Source organism: Carlito syrichta, unplaced genomic scaffold (assembly GCF_000164805.1).
Source record: "Carlito syrichta isolate Samal-C Ts95f unplaced genomic scaffold, Tarsius_syrichta-2.0.1 Scaffold277477, whole genome shotgun sequence".
Classification (NCBI taxonomy): Eukaryota; Metazoa; Chordata; class Mammalia; order Primates; family Tarsiidae; genus Carlito; species Carlito syrichta.
The window spans coordinates 387,111-412,609 of NW_007221573.1; the positions used below are offsets into that span (position 1 = coordinate 387,111).

General features: G+C 34.1%; 1 protein-coding gene across 1 annotated transcript in view; it reads left to right on the forward strand.

Annotated features, from left to right (window-relative positions):
• The window catches only part of LOC103254377 (collagen alpha-1(XXI) chain), a 114,634-nt gene that overhangs the window by 57,899 nt on the left and 31,236 nt on the right, over positions 1 to 25,499 (forward strand). The window contains exons 2-9 of the mRNA XM_021709717.1: positions 1,884 to 2,009; positions 5,049 to 5,600; positions 14,597 to 14,765; positions 14,863 to 15,079; positions 17,936 to 18,109; positions 19,224 to 19,301; positions 21,263 to 21,271; positions 21,563 to 21,646. Of these exons, the coding sequence (XP_021565392.1) occupies positions 1,922 to 2,009; positions 5,049 to 5,600; positions 14,597 to 14,765; positions 14,863 to 15,079; positions 17,936 to 18,109; positions 19,224 to 19,301; positions 21,263 to 21,271; positions 21,563 to 21,646 (1,371 nt within the window). The 5' untranslated portion in view covers positions 1,884 to 1,921. The remainder of the gene's footprint in view (positions 1 to 1,883; positions 2,010 to 5,048; positions 5,601 to 14,596; positions 14,766 to 14,862; positions 15,080 to 17,935; positions 18,110 to 19,223; positions 19,302 to 21,262; positions 21,272 to 21,562; positions 21,647 to 25,499) is intronic.

The following is a 25,499-nucleotide window of genomic DNA, read 5'->3' on the forward strand; positions in this document are numbered from 1 at the left end:
TCCAGGTTCTTGCTATTGTGAACAACACTGGAATAAACATACGTGTGCAGGTATCTTTTTTATAGAGTGATTTGTGTTCTTCAGGGTATATTCCCAGTAGGGGGATTGCGGGGTCATATGGAAGGTCAATTTTTAGAGCTTTTAGGAATCGCTACACTGCTTTCTACAGAGGTTGCACTAGTTTACACTCCCACCAACAGTGTAGAAGTGTTCCCTTTTCACCACACCCTCTCCAACAGCTGTTATTTGTTGTTGATAATTGCCATTCTGACTGAAGTTAGGTGGTATCTCAGTGTGGTTTTGATTTGCATCTCCCTGATGATTAGTCCTAACGAGAGACGTGAAAGACCTTTACAATGAAAATTACAAAACACTGCTCAAAGAAATCAAAGCTGACACGAACAAGTGGACTTTTTATTTTTCTAATTTTTTTTTCAGTTTTATATTTCTTTCCTTTTTTTGTTCATCTTACTAGATCCTTTAACATATGGGGGGGGCACACCTCACCAACAAGGGTAACTGCATAATGAACATGCGTATGCCTAACCCTGAATTGTACTCCACATCTTTAAAAATAAGCCAAGTTTATTATAGCCATTTAATAAATACTTTTTGATCATTCTGATTTTTAGAGAATCCCTGGATTTGCTTATACTGCTCATAATTTTTCTCCTGATCAGATATAAAACTTCTAACTTCTTCTTACCTCCTGGCCACTGCTTCATATTTGAGGAAGACTCTGGGTACCTGGACAGAGGAAAGAAGTAAGAGGGTCTCCCTAGACTGTTCTATTCCATTCCCAAATACTTGCCTACTCCGTGCATTTAGTTAGGGCTCATGGGAAGAATTGCTGGATGAGGGCGAGCTTGCTCTGTGGCCTCCTCAGGATTCTAGACTTTTAGACCAGCTTTGAGTGATTTCTCGCATGGTATAGCAAATCTCTTTTCCTCAGGATTCCCTTTCTGTCAGGGATGAAAGTAGTTGTGAATCTCTTCTATACTACAAGGGGTTAATAATTTCTGGAATTTAGTTTATCTAGTCTGCCAAGTTTAAAAGACTACGGATTTGTAGTTTATGTGGTATGTACTCATTTTTGTGTGTGACAAGCAATTTCTTACAACTTCCCATATTCTAACCAGAAATGAAGTCCTTCAACTTATTTTAGAAGGCATATTAAAGCCATATAACTGAGTGTTTATAAATTAAATGAAATAGTTTTTAATGTTTATAATTTCACCTCATTTTAAAATTAAATTTTAATCACTCAGCATTATCATATAATATTTCCACCAGATATTCTTTGAGTGTTCCTTAAGTGCAAATCCACATTGAAAAGAGATATTTAAAAGAATGTGATAAGGCACTACAGGCTATGCCAAAAGGAAGAATTCCAGTAAATATTTTGAACAAACCTCAAATTTTAGAAAAAGTGTGTGCTTTTTCCAAGACAATTGGGAATTAAGACTTATCATGATCTTTAGCCCATAATCATTGTCCTCTCATGTTAATATACAGAGGTGCCAAAAGACATATACACAACTTAATAAAGGAAAAAACTATATTAAAATTGTAGATAGATACAAGTCAAGTCTGATTTCTGCAGTTACAAGAGATGCTCAACAGTGTCCAAACACTTCTGAATATAGCAAATTAAAAGTATTATGGAGATAACATCCCTTTAAATGTATATACATTTTTTGACATCCCCAGTGTTTAAATTTTAGTTATTTCAGACAAAATATTGATTTAGATATCTAAATCAACAATAAGAATAATTATAAAATTAATTGTACTTCAACTGGGTATTGTAATTTAAATGTACAGTGGATCAGTGTTTGTTTTAATTTATATACTTAACTTTTTTCTCTTTTTTTCCCCTCTAGGAATCCTAAAACTAAAATATTAGAACGAAGAAAGAAACATGGCTCACTACATTACATTTCTTTGCATAGTTTTGGTCCTGCTTTCCCAGAATTCTGTATTAGCTGAAGATGGAGAAATTAGATCAAGTAAGAATTATCAACATTGTCCCTTTTTGTTATCAACAAACTTACTCTGAAAATCAAACTAAGGGAGTTCAAGAAATGGTTTTAAAGATTTCATTCTTATTGTCTTTGATGCTATAATTTCCTAAAATAAATGAATTGCTATGCTACTCATTAACTGAGTAGAAAATCTTCCCCCAGAGAAAATGTTGAGATGACTCTATGACAATAGTTGGTTCATTTGAACCCATCAAGTTTTGGAATAAATGGTGTGGTACTGAGTTCATGTTCAGCCACTTTTGAGTTGTATGATATGGAGATAAAGAAACTACCTACCTTATAGGTTGCGTATCAGGACGAAATGAGGTAATGCATGAAAATGGCTTAGCACAGTACAGCTCAGAAAATGCTATTATTGCCTGCAGGAAAGCTTACATTAGAGATGAAGAACTATATTAATTGTAGTTATGCTACCCAGACCATCACTTCTAGATAGCTTGCTTTTTTGTTGTTGTTTTTTAGAAGTTTGGTTATATTCACATTTTAAAATGAAAAAACACAAACCATCCTACTGTAAACTATGGTCTCTAAAACAGTTAAATGAGATGGTTTGACATTTTGATTTAACTTGGCTTAAATTTTGTCAGAAGAATGATACTTAGTGCCTGCATTAACACTTTTATAGTTTAATTCACCCAAGCACTCTACAAGGTAGATACCCTTTTCTTTGTCTTTTCTTGAGTGGGAAAAGACTCACAAAAGTTAAGGGGGTCACTTAGTGTCATAGAGCTTGTGAGAGCAGTAATTAGTAGCTGAACTATGCTTTTGATCTTTAATCTCATTCCTTTTCTATGATGCCATTCATCTCTCTAAGGAGGAAGTCTCTTGGAGGGGTATTATGTCTAGGGTTTATAAATGGCAATACTTGCTTATGTACCCATGCTCTTGGCTAACCTTACAGTTATGAAATACATGCTCTATGGCTCTGTGACAGGGAGGAGGGTAGGAAGAGCCAAGAATAACCCTGTAAGAGCTAAAGCCCTGGAGTTAGGTGGCACACAGACCCTAGCAGATTCAGACAACAATGAGTTCCAGTATTTAGAAAGGGCCAACACTGAACAGCTCTGAAAACACGATTTTCCTTTCCTTTTGTCTCCCCGTTAAAACCTCAATAAAAGTATAACCCATTAATCCTAGTCTATCCAGCTTCCAACAATAACAGAAGAAGTACATTCTCTTGGGTTAGCAAGTTTGCCTCTGGGCAGAACTCCATTTCTGCTGCCCATGCCCTGACCTCTCACAATGGCCACCATGGCAGAGGTTGTTGGAATTGCATCCCTTATACCCTTCTGAGGACACCACCACCTGCGATATAATACCTTAGTAATGTCATGATCACAGGTACATTTTTGAGGCAAATTCATGTTTTGGCATTTCTTTTTATTTTTGGAACTTCTTGACTGTTATAAATATTTACCTACCATGAGTGTTTATTTTTGCTGGTAATTGTGATAGGTGAATTAAGATAACCTATGTAGAATTGAGACCTCTTCTTGTGAGCCTTGGCAACCGCTCAGATATATAAATAGACATAGAGAAGGGAAGGGAAAGAGGAAAAAAAACTGATTTGCTCTTAAGGAGATACAAAAATACTAAGAATATTGTCACTTAATTTTTTCTTTAGTATTATCCTTTATAATTATGAAATCTTCTTGTAAATCTCTACAGAAAATAAATCACTTTATTATAACATTTTAATTATATTTTAGCACTTTTTGTTATAAATTGAGCACCTGATCACTACTTAAAGGGAGACAATTAATATGAATAAAAACATAAGACTAAAAATTTGCTGTCATATTATCTTAATTCCTCATCTCATTCTCTTCCAACATGTCACCTCTAGTAATGTATGACTTCCCCTGTACTAAATGCAAATGTGTTAAATTTAAAACAAAGCTTGAATATAAAATTATCTCATTAGCATATGGGATGTAAATAATAGCTATTTTTGCTGTTTTGAGCACAGAAGTTAGATGAGAAGGCAAATACAACTGTTCTATTCCTTTCTGTGTACTTACTCTGTAAGCCATTCCAAACTATTGCAATTGTTCAAGTAAACCAGTTTATCTTTTAGTCTATGTCTGTCTTCCACTTCTGGCCCTTTGCACTTGCTGTTCCCGTTGATTAAAATATCCTCCTCTACATTTGGTTAAAGCTCTTGTCTTAGGTCTCTGGTTGCCTGTTAGCTTTGCCATAAAGCTTTCTCTGACCTTCTTCAGGTAGATTGCTACCCCCTCCTAAATGTTCTCATAGAACTTTGTACATTTCCTAACCCATCATTTGTCTTAGTAGACTTTGATGAGCTTTTTGGAATATCTTATATGTATATTTGAACTCAGTACCTAGTGTGATTTCAGGCACAGAGCAAGTATGTAATATAGGTATGCTGAAAGAATGAAACAGCATTAGAGACATGCTTGTGTATATTGTAGAAAAGAGGGTTGAGGAGGTCTTTTTCCCCCTTTTTCTTTCCACAATTGCAAGTAATTCATTCAAGTATAACTAGCACCAATAATAGCTCCCTCCCCCAACCCCAGTGGAATTCTAAGATGTGCTGATCACATGTGTTTCCTGGTATCTTGAAACAAGAATCTTTATCTCTACTGAGCAATAAATAATTTTATATCCTTGAATGTAGAGTCACTCAGCACAAGCTGATGCTTCAATTACATTCTTGACTGAAGATGAGAGATCAGATCTTTAGAAACTTATCTTGGATGTAATGAAAGAGTTGACTGCATTGGTGATCTTGGTCCATTTAAATTTTATCAACCACGTTAAGTCTTGAAGTTGACAGAAAATTTGTTTTAATTTTTTTCCCTATTCATTGTTTTATATTTTTAATATATATTTCAGGTTAGCATTCAGTTAAACATAGTTCATTGACAACTTAAAATAAGTCATGATATTAATGTATAGTTGAAAATCATATATTTAAAACTTTCCCTTTTTGGCTTTTTATATAAAAGATGTATTCTGATGGTTTTCTTTTGCACTTAGGTTGTCGTACTGCTCCTACAGATTTAGTTTTCATCTTAGATGGTTCTTATAGTGTTGGCCCAGAAAACTTTGAAATAGTGAAAAAGTGGCTTGTCAATATCACAAAAAACTTTGACATAGGACCGAAGTTTATTCAAGTTGGAGTGGTTCAGTATAGTGACTACCCTGTACTGGAGATACCCCTTGGCAGCTATGACTCGGAAGAGCGTTTGATGGCAGCAATGGAATCCATACAGTACTTAGGAGGAAACACCAGGACTGGGAAGGCTATCCAGTTTGCACTTGATTACCTTTTTGCCAAGTCCTCACGGTTTCTGACTAAGATAGCAGTGGTACTTACGGATGGTAAATCCCAGGATGAAGTCAAGGATGCAGCAGAAGCAGCAAGAGACAGCAAGATAACATTATTTGCCATTGGTGTTGGTTCAGAAACAGAAGATGCAGAACTGAGAGCTATTGCCAACAAGCCTTCGTCTACTTATGTGTTTTATGTGGAAGACTATATTGCAATATCCAAAATAAGGGAAGTGATGAAGCAGAAACTTTGTGAAGGTAAGCTTTAAATTTGGCAGCAATTAATAACTGTGAGTTCTTACTTTTTTTGGCATAATCTGTTTATTACCATTGGTGTAGGTAGTTATATTTAATGCCAATTATTTATAGTAGAATTGAGGTGAGTACAAGTTTTTATACTTATTCTGGATAAATTTTGGTTTTAGAAACAATTGCTGATAAAATCTATAAATGGAAAATGTAATTTTTTTACATTTAATATTTTCCTTTCAATTATAGCATGTCTACTGTGGAGATTGTAGGGAAAAATACACATAAGGAATAAAAATATATATAAGCCACACATAATCATATCATTCCTGCTAGTTTTTCTGTGTGTTTCATTCTAGTCTTTTTGTGTTTTATTCCGGTGTGTCTTAGAGTTTATCTTTCTGCCTAATATTATATATAATTTCATACTCAATTTTTATATTATTATATATTCTATTGTGTAGATAATTTTATATTCTTTCAATATAATAGCAGGTAATCTCTTGCTGTAATTTATTTTAAAATTTATTGTTTTTGTATATTTAATTTCTAAGTTTTGCTAATATAGATAACAATAGTGAATATTCTTGTATATAATTCTGAATGGGAATCTTTCATTGCTTCAAGGGAAAAAAAAGGTCAAATTACTGTCATTTAAAAAATCTGGAAGAATGTTAAAATTGTACTTTGAAAGGCTTGACTTGTTTTTCAAAGAACATTTGAAAAGAAAGTGTTTAACAATCTATTGTCTATGTTTATACAATTTCATAAAATCTAACTTCATGTTTGTGTTAGCTATATAATACGGGAAAGTTCAAATTTTTTGGTAAATATTAATCCTCCTAGGGCAAGTTCAGATTTTTGGTAAATATTAATCCTGATAGGGCATAGTCATGCTTGTGTTCAGATTATTTTAGGGAAGAGAAATTTGTTCATATCTTTTATTTTTAATTTTATAGACATTTAATATGCCGTATATTTTTAATTAAATTTTATTTTATTATAGAGATGTAGGGTACAAGTAGGGATTAACTACACAAGTAGGTCGCATGGAGGTGAAGATTGGGCCTCTAACTGTCCCTCATTACCCAAGTATGGGACCAGGTGCCCTTTGTATTGTTAATATGCTTTACCCACCCTCCCCTGGCAGTGCCCAGTGACTGCCTATCCCTCCCTTGTGTTAATATGGGTAATGTTCAGGTCCCACATATGAGTGATAACATGCAGTATTTAGTTCTTTGTTTCTGTGATAGATCCCTAAGTATGATGGTCTCCAATTCCATCCAATTTACTGTGAAATCCATGATTTAGTTCTTCTTTATGGCTTTGTAATACTCCATCGTGTATTTGTATCACATTTTCTTTATTCATTCCACTTTTGATGGCAATATGCCATATAGTTATAAAATTAATATTCATATGCAATGAAGAAGGTTTTATTTTTCTAGTTTGCTTACAAAAACTCCAAAAGTAGGTTGGTGTATATTTGATAGAAGAATTTCTATATGTTTGTGAGTTAAAAAACATTGTAGTATTAATTTCTCTATTTTTTCATATTTGGGGGATATGGTAGAGAAAAATATTATAAAGGTTTTCCTTTGAATACTTATTTAAGAGAGTACAGAAAATTAAGCATCTTCTTTCACCAAACTAAAAAGAAAGTTATTGTAACAAGTACAAAAAGGCACTAGGGTTATTCTTTTTATGAGTCTCGTGCAGTAAGACTGTGCTGACTTTTATCATCCTGAACAGGCCAGAGGGATTTAGATTTTTAGTATGTTGTCACATTAGTTAGGATTTTGGGGTTTTGAAACCAGGTATATTTCATTATTAAAACAGACTTTTCTTGGAGAAATTTGACTTATCATTCATTTTTATTTTGTAATACATATTTAACTGATTAAATATATTTGTTCAGTATTTGCTTCAAAGACTTTTTCTGTGAATATGTATTTTGGTAAATGCATTCTATTTTTAAAAATTTCAGTCACACATGAAAGGGTAGCTGACCTTAAAAGAGTAAAAATTCTTTCAGCTAAAATGTACCATCTATAAAAAAATCAAATTTGAAATCTTTCCAAATACTCGTGTTTTCATACTCAGAAAAAAAGGATGTCTTTCTTTCTGAGATGGGCAAAGATTTCTTTATCTGTGTGAAAGTCTACTACTATTACTACTTCTACAACAATAACAACTACTACTACTTCTTTCTATCTCCTCCTTGTATAAAACATATAACATGAAATCTACCCTCCTAACAAAATTTGAAGATTACAGTATGCACATAGTGAACTATAAACAAAGTGTTGAATAGCATATCTTTAGAACGTGTTCATCTTACTTAACCGAAACCCTATACCCATTGACCAACATCTCATTTTTTTCTCCTCCCTGCCACTGGCAACCATCATTCTATTTTCTGTTTCTGTGAGTTTGGCTACTTTAGACTCCTCATATAATTGCACCATGTAGTATTTGTCCTTCTGTGACTGGCTTATTTAACTTAGCATGATGTCTTCAAGGTTTACCCATGTTATAGCATATGAAAGGATGTCCTTTTTTATGGCTGAATGATATTTCATTATATGTATATTAAAATTTACTTATCTGTTTATTCATCCATGGACATCTAGGTTTTTTCTATCTCTTGACTTTTGTGAATACTATTGTAATGAACATGCGAGTGCAAATATCTCTTCGAGATCTTGTTTTTAATTCTTTTAGATAAATACCCAGAAGTTGGATAACTGTATCCTATGGTAATTGTATTTTCTTTAGATACCTCCATACTGTTTTCCACAGTGGTTGTACCATTTTAAATTCTGACCAACAGTACACAAGAGTTCCCGTTTCTCACCATCCTCACCCACACTTGATTTTTTTCCCTTTTTCCTTCTTTCCATTGATTGATTGAGTGTAATGTCCATCCTAACATGTATGAGGTGACACTTCATTGTAGTTTTGATTGGTGTTTGTCTGGTGACTAGTGATGTTGAGCATCTTTTCATATACTTGTTGGCCATTTGTATGTTATCTTTAGAAAAATGTTTACTCAAGTCCTTGAAGACATCATGCTAAGTTAAGGACTAACCTTTCCCTACTGTGTAGTCCTGCCACCTTTGTCAAAGGTCATTTTACTGATACTATGCTGTAGTTTTTTTCTGATCTCGATGTTCTGTTTCATTGGCCTATATGTTTGTTTTTAGTACTACTGTTTTAATTACTATAGCTTAGAAATATATTTTGAAATCAGAAAATGTAAGACCTCCAGCTTAGTTGTTTTTTTCTGAAGATTGTTTTGGCTGTTTGGGGTTCTTTGAAGTTCCATATGAATTTTAAAATTGCCTTTTCTATTTTTGTAAAAAAAGTCATTGGAATTTTGATAGGAATTTCATTGAATCTGTAGCTTACTTTGGGTAGTATGGACAATTTAATAATATTATCTACCAATCCATGAACATAAGATGTATTTTCATTTATTTGTGTTTTTAATTTATTTCATCAATGTTTTGTAGTTTTCAGTTTATAAGTTGTTTGTCTCTTTGGTTAAGTTTACTTCGAAGTACTTTATTCCTTTTAATGCTATTGTAAATGGGAGTATTTTCTTAATTTTGTTTTCTAATTTTTGTTACAGAACCACAGCTGATTTTTTGTATGTTGAATTTGTGTCCTGCAACTTTGCTGAATTGGTTTATTCAAACAGGTTTTTTTTTTTTTTGGTATGGAATCTTATGTGTGGAATTTTTAGAGTTTTCTAAATAGATGATCATATCATTTACTAACAGATAATTCTGTTTCTTCCTTTCATGACTTGGATAACATTTATTTCTTCTTCTTGCCTAATTGATCTAGTTACTACAATGTAGAGTTGAAGTGGTGAGAGTAGCCATCTTTATCTTGTTCCTAATCTCACAAGAAAAGCTTTCAACTTTTTACCATTGAACATGATGTTAGCTGTGAGCTTTTCACATATGGTCTTTATTATGTTAAAGTAATTTCCTTCTATTTCTTGTTTGTTGAGTGATTTTATCATGGAAGAATGATAATTTTTGTCAAATGCCTTTCCTGCATCTATTGAGATGATCATGTTATTTTTAGTTTTCATTCTGTCAATGACACATTTATTAGTTTTTATATATTGACCTATCTTGCATCCCAGGGACAAATCCCACTTGGTCATGGTGTATGATACTTTTGATGTTGTTAAATTCAGGTTGTTACTATTTTGTTGAGGATTTCTGCAAGTATATTCATCAGGGCTATTGGCTTTTAGTTTTATTTTTTTGTAGTGTCTTTTCTGGCTTTGGTATCAATTTAATGCTGGACTTTCAAAAAGAGTTTGGAAGTTTCACTTCTCTTCAAATTTTTGAAGGAGTTTAAGAAGAATTGGGGCCGGGCTTGGTGGTCAGCCTGTAATCCCAGCACTTTGGGAGGCCGAGGCGAGTGGATTGTCTGAGCCCTCGGGTTTGAGACCCACCCGGGCAACTTGGTGAGACCTCGTCTCTACAATAAATCACAAAAACTAGCAGTGCGTGGTGGTGTGTGTCTGTAGTTCCAGCTCTTTGGAAGGCTGAGGCGGAAGGATCACCAGAGCCCAGCAGGTTGAGGCTGTGGTGGCCGGGAACGGCCACTGCACTCCAGTCTGGGCGACAGAGTGAGACTACAACTCCAAAAAAAAAAAAAAAAAAAAAAGAATTGGTTTACATTCTTCATTAAATGTTTGGTAAAATTCACCAGTAAAGCTATCTGGTACTGGACATTTTTGTTGTTGTGGGGTTGTTTTGATTGCTGATTTACTCTCCTTTGTAGTTAAAGGTCTGTTTAAATATTCTATTTATTTGTGCTTCAGTTTTGTTAGGTTGTATGTTTCTAGAAATTTGCCCATTCTTCAGGTTACCAACTTGTTAATATATAGTTGTTTATAGTATTCTATTAAAATCCTTTTTACTTATGTGGCATTAATTGTAGTGTCTATTCTTTTATTTCTGATTTCAGGTCTTCTTTATTTTTTCTTAATTTAGCTAAAGGTTTGTCAGTTTTGTTGATTGTTCCAAAAAAGCAACACCTCTCTTTGTTGATGTTTTTCTACTGTCTATTTCATTTATTTCTGCTCTAATCTAAATTATTTACTTCCTTCTGCTAACTTTAGGCTTGCTATTCTTATTCTAGGTTCTTGAGATGTAAAATTGTATTGTTTCTTCCAGATCTTTTTTTTAAACATTTTTTATTATAAAATTGTGGGGTACAGTTAAAGGTTAGATATACAAATGTGCATCGTTCAGGCACCCTTGTTGATAAGGGGTGTCTCCCTGTCCCCAGACAGATATTGACTACTGTTAATCCCACCTCCCTTCCCTTCCCTACCCCCCCATAGTTTCCCACCACTGTCCATCAAGAGAGGACTGGATTAAAAAAATGTGGTACATATACACGATGGAATACTATACAGCCATAAAAAAGAACAAAATCATGAATTTCACAGCAACCTGGATGGAACTAGAGTCTATAATACTGAGTGATCTCTCACAGAAACAAAGATCTGAGTATCACATGTTCTCACTCATATAGTGGACCTTGAACATCTATCATAATGCTAAAAGAAAAAGACTGAGATACCACCTAACTCCAGTCAGAATGGCAGTTATCAATAACTAAAAAAATAACAGATGCTGGAGAGGATGTGGTGAAAAGGGAACACTACTACACTGTTGGTTGGAGTGTAAAACTAGTGCAACCTCTGTGGAAAGCAGAGTGGCAATTCCTAAAAGTTCTAAATATCGACCTCCCATATGACCCTGCAGTCCCCCTACTGGGAATATACCCTGAAGAATTCAAATCACTCTATCAAAAAGATACCTGCACACGAATGTTTATTGCAGTATTGTTCACAATAGCAAGAACCTGGAACCAACCATGCTGTCCATCAGATCTTTTTTAATGTGGACATTTATTGTTATAAACTTCCCTCTTAGTACTGTTTTCCTCATAAATTTTAGTATGCTGCATTTTAGTTTGTAACTTGATATTTTCTAGCTTTTACTCTGATGTTTTCTTTGACTCATTGGTTGTTCAAGAGTGTGTTGTTTAATTTCTACATATTTGTGAAATTTCCAGTTTTCCTTCTGCCATTAATTTCTAGTTTCATTCCATTGTGGATGGAAACTATATTGGTATGATTTCAATCTTCTTAAATAATACTTATTTTGTGGCCCGACATGTGGTCTATCCTGGAGAATGCTTCATGTGCACATAAAACGAATGTGTATTCTGCAGCTGTTTGGTGGAATATTCTGTATATGTTTATTATGATCATTTGCTCTACAGTATTGTTCAAGTCCTCTATTTCCTTGCTGATTTCTGTTTGAATGTTCTATTTATTATTGAAACCTTTAACTATTATTGTGTTTCTGTTTATTTCTCCCTTCCGTTCTGTAAATGATTGCTTTATGGTGCCGTGATGTTGGGTGCATGTATATTTATAATTGTTATATTTTCCTGACACCATGACACATTTTTCATAATATAATATCTTTCTTTATCACTTGTTATATTTTTTTTTTCCTGTCTGATATAAGTGTAGACTTCTCTGCTGAGATTTACATGGAATATTTTCTTTCATTCCTTCACTTTCAGCCTGTGTGTCCTTAAATTCTTACATTTAAAGGAAGTCTTTTATAAACAGCAAATAGTGGGATTTTTAAAAATCCATTCAGCTTTTCTATGTACTTTGATTAGGGAGTTAGTTCATTTTCATTTAAGGTAATTACTTACAAGAAATAATTACTATTGTCATTTAAAAAATTATTTTCTGTCTACCCTGTAGCTTTTTGTCCCTCTGTTTTTATTTTCCATCTTCCTTTAAGTTTTATTGCTTTTTAAAATTTGTAGTGGCCAGTCATGGTGACTTAAGCCTGTAATCACAGCACTTTGGAGACCGAGGTGAGAGAATTGCCTGAGCCCGTGGGTTTGAGAACAGCTTGGGCAACTTGGCGAGAGCTCATCTCTACAATAAATAAAAAAATTAGTTGGACATGGTAGCACACACCTGTAGTTCCGGCTACTTGGAAGACTGATGTAGAAGGATCGCCTGAGCCCAGCAGTTTGATGCTGAGGTAGCTGTGAGAGTGCCACCGCACTCTAGACTGGGTGACGGAGTAAGACTCTGAATAAAATAAAATAAAATAAAATAAAATGAAATAAAATAAAATAAATAAAATGTGTAGTGATGTGCTTCGATTCCTTTATTGTTTTCTTTATCTTCCATAGGCATTTTCTTTGTGGTTACCATGGAGTTTACATAAAACATCCTATAGTTCTAACAATTTATTTTAAGCTGGTAACTTCAATTACATATAAATACTCTTCACTTTTACTCCTAAATACTTCGTTATTTATGCCACACATTGCATCTTATATCCATGAACATATTCTTATAGTTATATTTTTAATGCTTTTTTCTTTTATACCAGAACTAAAAGTAATTCATGTGCTATCATTACAGTATTACGGTATTCTGTGTCTGTCTATATATTTACTTTTACCAGTGACTTTTATACTGTTCTATGCTTTTGTGTTGCTGTTTAATGTTCTTTTGTTTCAATTTTGAGAAATTCCTGAGCATTTCTTATAAGGCAGGTCTGGTGGTGATGAACTCTTTCAACTTTCATCTAGGAAAGTTTTTATTTCTCCTTCATTTTTGAAGGACAGTTTTACAGTTTTGCCAGGTGTATATATCCATGGTTGACAGGGTTTTTTTTTTCCTTTTAGCATTTTGAATGCATCATCCCATTGTTGGCCTGCAAGACTCCTACTGAGAAATATGCTGTTAGGCTTATGAAGGTTCCCTTTTACATGACAAGTCTCTTTTCTCTTGCTGCTTTCAATATTCAATCTTTGTCTTTAACTTTTGACAATTCAATTATAATGTGTCTCAGTGTGGATTTCTTTGGGCTCAAGTTAGTTAGCATATATTAAGCTTCTTGAATTTAGGTGTCCATTTATTTCTAAGATTTGGAAAGCTTTGAGCTTTATTTCTTTAAATAAGCTTTCTGTTCCTTTTCTACACTCTTTTTCCTCTTTGTAACTCCTAAAATACATATATTGGTGTACTTGATGGTGTGTCTCATAGGTTCCTTAGGTCTATTCACTATCTTATATTCTTATTTTCTTTCTGTTCCTCTAACTGGATAATTTCAAATGATCAACCCTTGAGTTAGCTGATTCTTTTTCATCTCCTTGTTGAAGTCTGTTATTGAACTTGTCTAGTGAATTTTTCAGTTCAGTTTTTGTATTCTTCAGCTAAAGCATGTCGTATGCTTATTACTTCTATAACCAACTATATAATAATGATTCTTCTTAAGGAAATATTATTTATGTATAAATATGACTATTTATAATATAATTAATCATAAATAATTATAGATAATGATCTATAATTAAGTCCATTTGAAGAACTTCTGTAAATAGATAAGGCCCAGGTTAAGTTTTATAGAGAGTAACAGAACCAGTTATATTTGAGTTGTAGAATTATAGGTGTCTTAAACTGGAAAGAATATCAAGAACAGCAAATACTTTTTACTCCTTACGTGCTGTGAATGTAAGAAAACAATCAAAATTCATCTTTGAGATCGAAACCACATGACTAATTAATAGCAAATCCTGGATGAGAATCGGGAATCCTGTTCCACTGTTCTCCTGCTCCCAAGGTGTTAGACATATTGCTAACTTCAGCATGTTGTTGCTAAAGACAATCCATTAACAAGTGTTACTCTCACATTTTTCTTTTGCTTTTATCCCCCGTAGGAAAAAAAAAGACAATTAAGATTTCACTCTTAAATGCCTAAAGTGATTTCATGTTTTCTCAGAAAATGTATTTATATATTTATAGATATCTGTATATGTATATTGATTTTATATTCTAATATTGTCTAGTGTTTCTCATTGATTTTTCTTTTCTTGTTTGAGTATTCCATGATTAACAAGCTTCTACTGCTTTTGTTTTATAGAATCTGTCTGTCCTACACGAATTCCAGTGGCAGCTCGCGATGAGAAGGGATTTGATATTCTTTTAGGTTTGGGTGTAAAGAAAAAGGTTAAGAAGAGAATCCAACTTTCACCAACAAAGATAAAAGGATATGAAGTAACATCAAAAGTTGATTTATCAGAACTCACAAGGTAAATGTTACATGTTGATTAAACTTTTTTTGGATGTATCTGTAGACATGTTGAGAATTCTTGAAGCTTATATATCTTCTTCTTTTTTTTTTTCTAGCAATGTTTTCCCAGAAGGTCTTCCACCATCATATGTATTTGTCTCTACTCAGAGATTTAAGGTCAAGAAAATGTGGGACTTATGGAGAATATTAACCATTGATGGAAGGCCACAAATAGCAGTTACTTTAAATGGTGTGGAAAAAACTTTATTATTTACAACCACCAGCATAATAAATGGCTCACAAGTGGTGACCTTTGCTGACCCTCGAGTTAAGGTACAGGTGCCTGGGATAATACCATGATCATGGCATTCATGGGAAGGAGGCACCACTGGGTTTATGTGCATCTGGGAGAAGGGAACTACAATTTTACCATGACTGAAAATATTCTGACTTCACATTTTAATGCTGCTTTCTTAAAGAAAAGCAACAGAGAAAGGAAATTTGTTTCTTAATCAATATGGGAATAAAGGCTGAGGGGAAATAATCTCTTTTCAGTGCCTACTACTGCATACCAGGCACATTACTGATAAATATACATATATATTTTAACTAAAGTATATCATATTTATTACTTCTGAAGCCAACTATATAATATTAATGATTCTTCTTAAGGAAATAATATTTGTGTATAAATATGACTATAATATAATTAATCATAATAATTATAATTAGGTCCATTTGAAATTATTATAATTATAATTATAATAACCACCCATTGAAGAAGCTGTCACTCCCATTTTGCAGACAAATAAACTGATATTAAACAATATTATGTTCCCTCTCAAAGTAGCTCAGTTAATAAGTAATGACATCAGTAACTGAATTTTGATCTGGTTGGTTTCAGTGTCCACATTGGTCTGTCTTACATTATCATGTCCTGCAGGATATTGAAATAAAGTAATCTTTATTAGAATATTTAATACCAGGTAGATAATGAATACAGAGTTTACCTTAACTTAGAAGACATTTTATTTTCCAAAAAGAAATATATAGTTAATAAAATAAATTTTAAAAAATTTATTTTTCTAGTTGTGTGTTCAGAATACAGATGCATTACTAAAAGCAATTATGTTTTCTTCTTATTATAATTATTATAGTCTAAAGGTACAGTATATCAGCCGGGCTTGGTGGCTCAGCCTGTAATCCCGTGCCTTTGGGAGGCTGAGGTGAGTGGATTGCCTGAGCCTCCGGGTTCGAGACCCGCCTGGGCAGCTAGACCTCATCTCTACAATAAATCAAAAAATCAGCCAGGTGTGGTAGCACATGCCTGTAATTCCGGCTACTTGGAAGGCTGAGGCGGAAGGATTGCCGGAGCCCAGCAGGTCGAGGCTGCGGTGGCCGGGAGCGGCCACTGCACTCCAGTCTGGGCGACAGAGTGAGACTCCAACTCAAGAAAAACCCAAAAAACAAAACAAAAACCAAAACCAAAACAAACAACAACAAAAAGGTGCAGTATATCATTTAGGAAATATATATGGTTGTATATAAAAATTATACATTTTTGCAATTTCTTCATTCAGTAAGCGTATTAAATTAAAAAAATATTTGTTGTCTGCTGTCTTCATTAAAACCAATATTTTAGGTTCTGTAAGAAATGACAAGCGAATAAGGCATATTTCTCACCTATAATGGGATATTCAGGGCGACTGGTACCAAATAGAAGTACAAAGCATTAGTAGGGTATGGAGGAGAAAATGGAATCTAATATAAAATATGAGAACAACCTTCATAATTGATGTGGTAGATTTTGAAGAATATATAGCATTCTGATGGAGAGAGATATAAGGGGACAGTAAGTCAATAATTCTGTATTGAATAGTCATATGTTTAGCAAAATGTAGGGGTTTTATTTAGAGAAGGGTATGTGGTGTCCCCTGTGTCTGATGCATAAGATGTATAAAAGAATAGGCTAGTAAGGTATGAGCCCAATTCATAAAGGGCCTGTAAAACCATATAGCCTGGTTTGGACTTTACTCAATGAATGACAGGGTTTCATCAAAAGGTCTTGATCATAGATGTGCCATGGTCAAAGCAGTCTTCTCTTTTAATTCTTTTTCTTCTTCCTTCCATAAACAATACTTTCAACTTTATCCTGGGATTAGGCAACCTCCTGGAGATACAGAAATTAATAAGATGGAGCATCTCCCCTAACAAAACTTTAGTGACAGAGTTTAATTCTAGTAGCAGTATGAAGGGCGGCTTCAGTATGAAGGAAGAGTGAGAGATGGAGATAAATTTGAAAATTATTGAAATAAAGCAAGATCTCCATGAACTGAAATTATGGCAATGAGAATGGAAATGGAGAAGTGAATTTGAGTCCTTTTGAAGAAACATATTTGGTAGAACTCTGCATCTGGTTAGTTATGGCAACTCAAGGAAAGATACTTAGTTTTAGAAAAAGAGGATATTACTATCTAAGGGAAATAGGGAGAGGAAGATAGTTTGATAGTTTAAGGTTATTTTATTACATACTCTGTTATGCTGATTGTGAAACATCCTGGCAAAATTATTCCAGCCAGTATTAGAGTTATAAGACTCACGTGTAGGAGAGAGACCCAGGCTGTTTTGTACACGTGGGAGTTACCGCATAGAAGTAAAAACTGGCCTGTAGGAATGGATGAGAAAGTCAAACAGGAGAGGGAAAAAATGTGTCAAGGACAGACCTGTGGGGAATTCCCTCATTAAAGGGCTGGTTGAGGGAGAAGAGCCCTCCAAGATAGAAAGCAACTGGAGAGGAAGAAATGAAGATGCTCATAATGGTTTGAATCACAGGAGCCATGAGACTATCAAGGAAGATGGACTAGTTATGGGGACCAAAGTTGTTGTGAGGTACATAGGATGAGGAATGAGAAAAGCCATTTGGATTCAGAGATTCGTAATTCATTTGTGACTCTGAGGGAGTTGTTTTAGTAATTATTTGACACAACCACTTTGGGATATGTATTCAGACTAATATCAGGATTAATAAAATTGGTGGGTAGCATGTGAGGTGTAGCTTGGGTCAGGGTGAGTGGGTGTATAATACAGTCAATCTGTGATGTGAAGACTTTCCAGCAAGGGTTAGGAACCAAGAAAATAAAACATTGTTGAGGTTATATTTTTTAATCTCCCCATACTTTCTTCCTGTAGACATTATTCGATGAAGGCTGGCATCAAATTCGTCTCTTAGTAACAGAAGAAGATGTAACTCTGTTTATTGATGATCAACAGATTGAAACCAAGCCCTTACATCCAGTTTTAGGGATCTTCATCAGTGGGCAAACCCAAGTTGGAAAATATTCTGGAAAAGAAGAAACTGTTCAGGTGGATAAGTAATAATTTATTTTTTTCATTGTATAAAATGAAACTTTTTCTGTCCTTTGTAATTGAATTTACCACATTTAAATATATTTAACTTAATTATGAATTTGCTTAAGATCCTTAACCAAAATACAGCAGTTCACCAGCGAAATTAAGTGTGTGTATGAAAATGCAAAATTGGACTTTATTTTATAAGGATATTTAGAAAAATGTTCCCTTGGGTTCAGGGTAGAATTCTACATTTCTAGGAAACATTAATTTCATGTTTCCCAGAAGAAACATAGTTTAAATAATGAATTTGGAAAAGGGAATATAATTTTAGCTGTAAGTGGGGGCTATAAAAATTTCTTTGCAGCTGTGAGGATAAAATTAGATTAATGCATGTCAGAGTTCTTCACAAACAAAACTGTAACTTAAATATTAAGTAACTGTGGTATTTTCCATTCATACCTTAAAATGTTTTGTTTTGACTTTTTTGGTATTTCTTTAAACTGAAGTATCTGTGTTTGGGTGAAGTATGTACGTAAAAACCAGTTCTAGTAAAATCCTTTTTTTGAAAAGGTATGTCCCTCCTGCTCTAGCTCTATGAAGAAAGACTGTTATATTCAGATATGTGTTTACATATGTGATCATTATGTATTTATGTTACATGTCAAGTTATAGCAAATATTTAAACATTAACAGGTGCTGGGCACTCCATGCCAGCAACTATAGCTCTAAAACCAAAGATGGCTTTTTGAGCCCACCCTACATAATCAGGAATGTTGTAGAGACTTAGGTTAAACACAGAAAATCTGGGAAAGCTTTTTAGTGTCCTAAGAAATGCTCTTTAGACTAGATCTTCATATAAGGATACTAATAAATCTTCACTGGGTTCCCAAAAAGAATTTGGGATTTGCTCTTGGTGCAGGGGAATTTTTCTTTAGGAGTTATGTTATATACTATAACATATACTATGTTAGGTATTCAGATTTTGCATTTTTTTGTTTTAGCTAAGAGCAATGATGTAAACTTTATATAGTTACTAACTATAGTGGCTGTTTCTACACATGAGTTGCTCTTATAAAAACCATTAACTTATGCCTCAACTTTATCTCTATTGGATTTATGTTCATAGTTTGATGTCCAAAAGTTGCGAATCTACTGTGACCCAGAACAGAACAACAGGGAAACAGCATGTGAGATCCCTGGATTTGTAAGTAGAATGAATTATTTCCCAAGAGTTGCTTTAGTACTTATAAAGTGATAAATAAGCCGGGTTTGGTGGCTCAGCCTGTAAACCCGTGCCTTTGGGAGGCTGAGGTGAGTGGATTGCCTGAGCCCGCGGGTTCGAGCCCCACCTGGGCAACTTGGCGAGACCTCGTCTCTACACTAAATCAAAAAAAAAAAAAATTAGCCGGGCGTGGTAGCACACGCCTGTAGTTCCAGCTACTTGGAAGGCTGAGGTGGAAGGATTGCTGGAGCCCAGCAGGACGAGGCTGTGGTGGCCGGGAGCAGCCACTGCACTCCAGTCTGGGCGACAGAGTGAGACTCCGACTCAAAAAAAAAAAAAAAGTGATAAATAATAAGCAGATAATATCTGAGTCTTACTTGGTTTAATATGTAGGGTTAGTTTTATTTTTTAATTGTCAACAGAAGTAAAGTTACATGGTGCAAAACACATTTTGAAGTTCATAACTAAAATGAAATTATGATGTGTCTTATGCAAGTATGAATGAAAGGCTACAGGGAAATTTTTTTTCATCATCCCTGATTATGACTATTCCAGTGCTCAGGTGAAGCAGGACTAGACCTGCTCCAGATAAAGGAGGATGTTTTATCTGATGTGTGAATGTATGAAATATATTATCATATTATCTGTTTGGACAGATCACCTCAAATAGCACAGTTCTGAATAGGAGGAAATAAAGAATTTTCCTTTTCAACTGTACTTTTTCTCAAACCATAATACTTGGATACTTTTCTTCTCATTGCTATTACCTAAGTAAGATTTTCTTATATTTCAAAATATAAATAATGTTTTTATTTATTTAGCTATTTTCAATGGTATGCTAGGAATAAAAATATTATAAGCTAAAATGTTATAGCATCTGATTATAAGTAGGGGTGTGTGGTACGTATGTGATCAATCCCTTTTCCCTTGGGCAAAAATGGTGTATTGCTGCTAGTGGAAATATGGTAGAACGTTGTAAAACATTTTGCCAGTGTAGATTCCCAGTAATATTTGAGCTGTATAGTCATGCTGTCATCAACTTTTTCTCCTATTAAATGTGATAATTTGTGAAGCCACCTGTTCTAAATCTTGAGGACATAAAGCAGTACATTTTAAAAAGGAGTAATAAAATCAAACATGGAATCTTCTAGAAATGACTCATTCTAGGCTTTCTGGATAGATAGTTTTTAAACATTACAGTTTTTTTGAATACTTATAACTTGGAATATCAGTCTCTCCTGAAAATATTAATAAATCATTGCATCCAAAATTCTATTGTACATTCTTTGTTTATTGATATTTCTGCATTGACATATGACCATTATCAATGTCCCCTGAATAATAAAAGCACAACTTTGGATTGCAGATTTTGAATTCTCGCATCTATTTTTTAATGTTTTTATGTCTCCTTCCTTTCTCTCAGTTGCGACTTCATGCGGCTTGTTTGCCTTTTTTCACTTTCATTTCTACCTTCTAATTTTTAATCTAATTTTTTATGGTTAGAAAGATTACCGATCTATTTAAAATTGTATATCATTCAGTAAAAAGGCTATTTAATGAGAAACTCTCCTAAAGTGCAGAAAAATTTAATGCATGCAGTTTGTGATGTGTTCATCAGGTGTTCAGGTGTGTTTTGATTTACATGTAAATCTCACCTTGAGATATTTTTTATTTTGCATGACTATTATATCAAGCAGCTTTAGCCTCTTTATTTTCTTCTTCCACACTTTACTTTTAAAAACTTCTTCCTTTATCCTACTATAAATGGAGTAATAACTTATATAAATAAGCAATTTTTTTAGGATAGATACAAACTAATATTTTGGTGCTTGCTGGTTGATGTTTTGTGTCATCTGGACAATGAAATATCTGTAAATTTGGATGATAATTTAGAAATTTAATTAAAAATGTATTTTAAAGCACATTTGTTGTTTTTCTTTCAGAATGGAGAGGTAGGCTTGGATACTATTATTCTCCTTATAGTAATATTTGCATTGTGAGGCTGTTTGACTTTCTTCCATCAACTGTAAGTATATTAGACAAATAGAACCCATTTTATATAACTTGAATGTATTTAGTATTTATAGATTTGTGTGATTGGGAATTTCTTATTGGATTAGGCTAAATAAAATTGGAAACAAACTGTGAGATATTTACACACACATTTAGATACACATGCACACATATATTATATATAGTTCCATTTCCATGTTTGTTGTCTATTTCTATTTTTATCTTTGTAGTGCCTTAATGGTCCCAGTGATGTAGGTTCAACTCCAGCACCTTGCGTTTGTCCTCCCGGAAAACCAGGACTTCAAGGCCCCAAAGTGAGTGATACCTAACTTGCTATTTTTGTTAAAACATGCAAACAAGAGTTGAATAAACCTATACAATTTCTGACCACCATTGACTCTACTGGGAAATTTTTACCTAATGCCTTATAACAGTTTAACACCTGAGATTTGGTGATTTTTTTAAAAAGCATATTCTAATCTGGAACTGCCTTTTGAGTCTAAAACTCAAAACCCTAGTCCACATTAAATTGAGGCAGTATTATTTATTTATGTTTGGGTTTTTTTTCCTCCAATACTGATATTAGATCCCAAGAATAGTACTTCCTTATAATATGAAGAAAAGGTATTAAGATATGTTCTAAATTCTTAAATGTCTAAATTATTAATTTGTCAAAGTGATTTTCAGATGAAAAAAGTTAAAAGTTTTAAATCGATTTTAAAATTATGAGTGTGATGTCTAATTCTAAAATTAGAGGCATATGCATTTATTTTACTTAATCATATAATAATTATTTTTGGTGAGTATTTCTTTTTAATCATTTTCATATATGCATATGTTCCAGTTGCATTTACTTATGCATTTGTATTACATATGCACATATACTTTTTATTTCTTTTTTATTTTATTTTTTGAGTTGGAGTCTCACTCTGTCGCCCAGACTGGAGTGCAGTGGCTGCTCCCGGCTACCGCAGCCTCAACCTGCTGGGCTCCGGTGATCCTTCCACCTCAGCCTTCCAAGTAGCCGGAATTACAGGCATGCGCAATCCACTCACCTCAGCCTCCCAAAGGCGCGGGATTACAGGCTGAGCCACATATACTTTTTAATATGTTGGAGCCCTGATGTACCTATTATTTTGTAATGAGTTACTTTGTACATAGCAACATGTTCTGAATATTTTCCTATGCCATTAAATGTAAGAAAGATATGTAATTTAAGAAGCATATATTCAATGTCTCATTTAAAGTAAATTACTGTTTTGCTTGGAATTTGACTGCAGTACATGATAATCAATTTATCACTGTAAACTATTTTAGATTACATTTAGGAAAGTTAATCTAAGTGTCCTTTAAAGTAAACACAGATTATTTGGGATGTCCTGACATAAAAAGATAAATACCTACAAGAAACTTCTAAAAGAATATACCTTGTAAGACATCTTGATGTGCCCTACCAGTAGATTCCTTGAAAAGTATTTATAAAGTTTATTCAGTTTGAAATATTGTATATAAAATAATTTGATCTGCAGTAGATATAATGTAGAAGAAAAAGACCTATGCTATCTGACTTCTCAATACCAAGTGCTTTCCTGACTTTCAGTGAGGTTCAGGTCACCTCCAGTGTCTTCAAGCCACTGTCCACTTTAAGGGAGGCATCTGAAGCCACTGATGTTTTCTGATTCTTCATACATGGTCCAAGAGGTGTCTTGTAGTATCACCTATCTTTATTCACATATGTTTCTACACTAAGTTTTGAGCATACCCATTGTCTTATCTGGTGAAGTTTTTAATTTTTCAGTATTTCCAATTTCATGTGTTCCTCATTTTCATTCTCTTTTCTTAGTCATAATCTAGCCCCATTGCCACCTACTGCTTTAAGTGAAATTGCAGTTTTCCACCAGTCTTCAAATTGGCATGTCTTCTTGATCTGCTTTCCATTTTCTACAGAACACCTGGCAAGAGGACAGGAACACACACACACTCTTCGATCTTTTTAGGGATCTTTCCCCTGGAGGGGTTCCTTACCCAGATTGAGGGCCTGTATGTGAAAAACAGAATCCCTAGTTACACTCCGAGTTGCACTTCTTTTCTGGCTTTGAAAATTGATAGAATTTTAATTAGTTCAACAGAATCTGAACTAAAACAGATGAGGCGATTTTACTTTAGATCCCACTTACTTTGGGATTTTTGTTGGATGCTTTCTGGAAAGATTAGCAGATGGCCAATAAATAGAGTCACCTTCAAAGAACAGATCGAGTCCTTCTCTTAGCCTGAAATAGAGTTTCGGGAGCTGAGTATTAAGTCATGAGACTGATACAGAAGAGAAATTATTGTTTTGGTAAGTGGGTAAGTGCTTATTATAAGATGAAGAAAATCATCTGTTTAAAGCTTTCTAAATATCTGAAAAATGTGACAATCTTGTTGCATAGTCTGTTTAAAATGATGAGATACCTCACCTTAGACTTATTGTGTCATTATAACTCTTTATTAAGCATTGGCAAATATATCTGTAACTAGACTGTAAGTTCCTTGAAGAATAGCTTATCATTTTTATTCCTTTTGTCAAACACAGGGAATAATTAAATTAATAAACTTGTTGCAATCATCTTTATAGGCAGGCACTTCTTTTGTTCACAATAGTTAATAAAAGGAACATTTTTCTTTGGAACTCCAGTGTCTGGCACAGTGCTTAACAGTAATAATTTGTGTGAATTTGAATGAATTATGAAATTATAGAAAAAATAAGATTTACCTCTTCCCTCGGTTAACCTATAGGGATATTTCTGTTCTGTAAGAAAGATCCAGGCAACTCTTAGCTTGCAAACAACTCCTTCTCAAATGTCCCATACATGCAAATGACAACTTTTTCCCCACTTCAATAACCATAGAAATATTTGTGGGGACAAACTCCCCACATTTGCTCTAACTTTAAATATGAGATATATTTGTTTAGAAGTAAGAAGAAAACATTTTATTTTCTTTTTTAGGTGGGAACAATTTTTAAACATTTATTTGCTCTGAAATACCATTTTCTCTACCACCATATCCCTGTTGATGCCCTTTGTTACACCCTAATAATTCTGCCAACTAGAAATTCATTTGGATGATCAAAATATTCTCTGTCTAAAGCATAAAGACCATTGGAAAATTTCAGGGACCACTGAACAGTCACATTTTTATGTTAATTTTCCCAGACTGAGTGAATTCCTGCCAGCGTCAGGGAGTGGTGCTTGGGTTCTGACAGAGGGAAGAGGTTGGTTTTGAAGGATGGAGTAGGTCTTAGGTCAGGTATGCATGAAGGCATAAGGATTTTGAAAAGAGGGCTTAAAAACATGCTTTTCAGGCTAGGTGAAAAGTTCCAAAGGCATTTGCCTTGGATGAGAAACTTAACATATTAACTTACTTTTGTAAGCACAATTGTGTCTTACTTTAATTATTTATTTATTTTTAAATTTATTTTTATTTTTTATTTTTTGAGTTGGAGTCTCACTCTGTTGCCCAGACTGGAGTGCAGTGGCTGCTCCCAGCCACCGCAGCCTCGACCTGCTGGCTCCGGCGATCCTTCCGCCTCAGCCTTCCAAGTAGCTGGAATTACAGGCATGTGCTACCAAGCCTGGCTGAATTTTTGATTTATTGTAGAGATGAGGTCTCGCCTGCCCAGGCGGGTCTCGAACCCGCAGGCTCAGGCAATCCACTCACCTCAGCCTCCCAAAGGCGCGGGATTACAGGCTGAGCCACCGAGCCCGGCTAATTATTTATTTTTATACTACATGAGAGGTCCTATTCAGAGATGATTTAGCTTAGTCCATGACATTTCTACTCCTGTCAGCAACTCAAAAATCCTGTGACACAAATTCAGTTCAGCATAAATAAGTATTGCTTTTCAGCTGAGTACATATTTTTGAAAATTCAAAGTGTGGCAAATGTTTCAACTAAATTATAATAAAGTAGATTGAGAATTTAGTCACAGTTATATAGTAATAAGTCATATACCTAATTTAACATATTTGGGAAAGTTTCTCCATGTTACATTTTCTAGCAGTTCTTGGGTCTGGTTCTGATCAGTGTTTGTATATTGACATAGTTAGGAATGGTAGAGTTTAGGAGCTGGGACCCTGGTGCTGGACTGATTGGGTTTGAATTACACCTCTACCTCTGCTGTGTCAC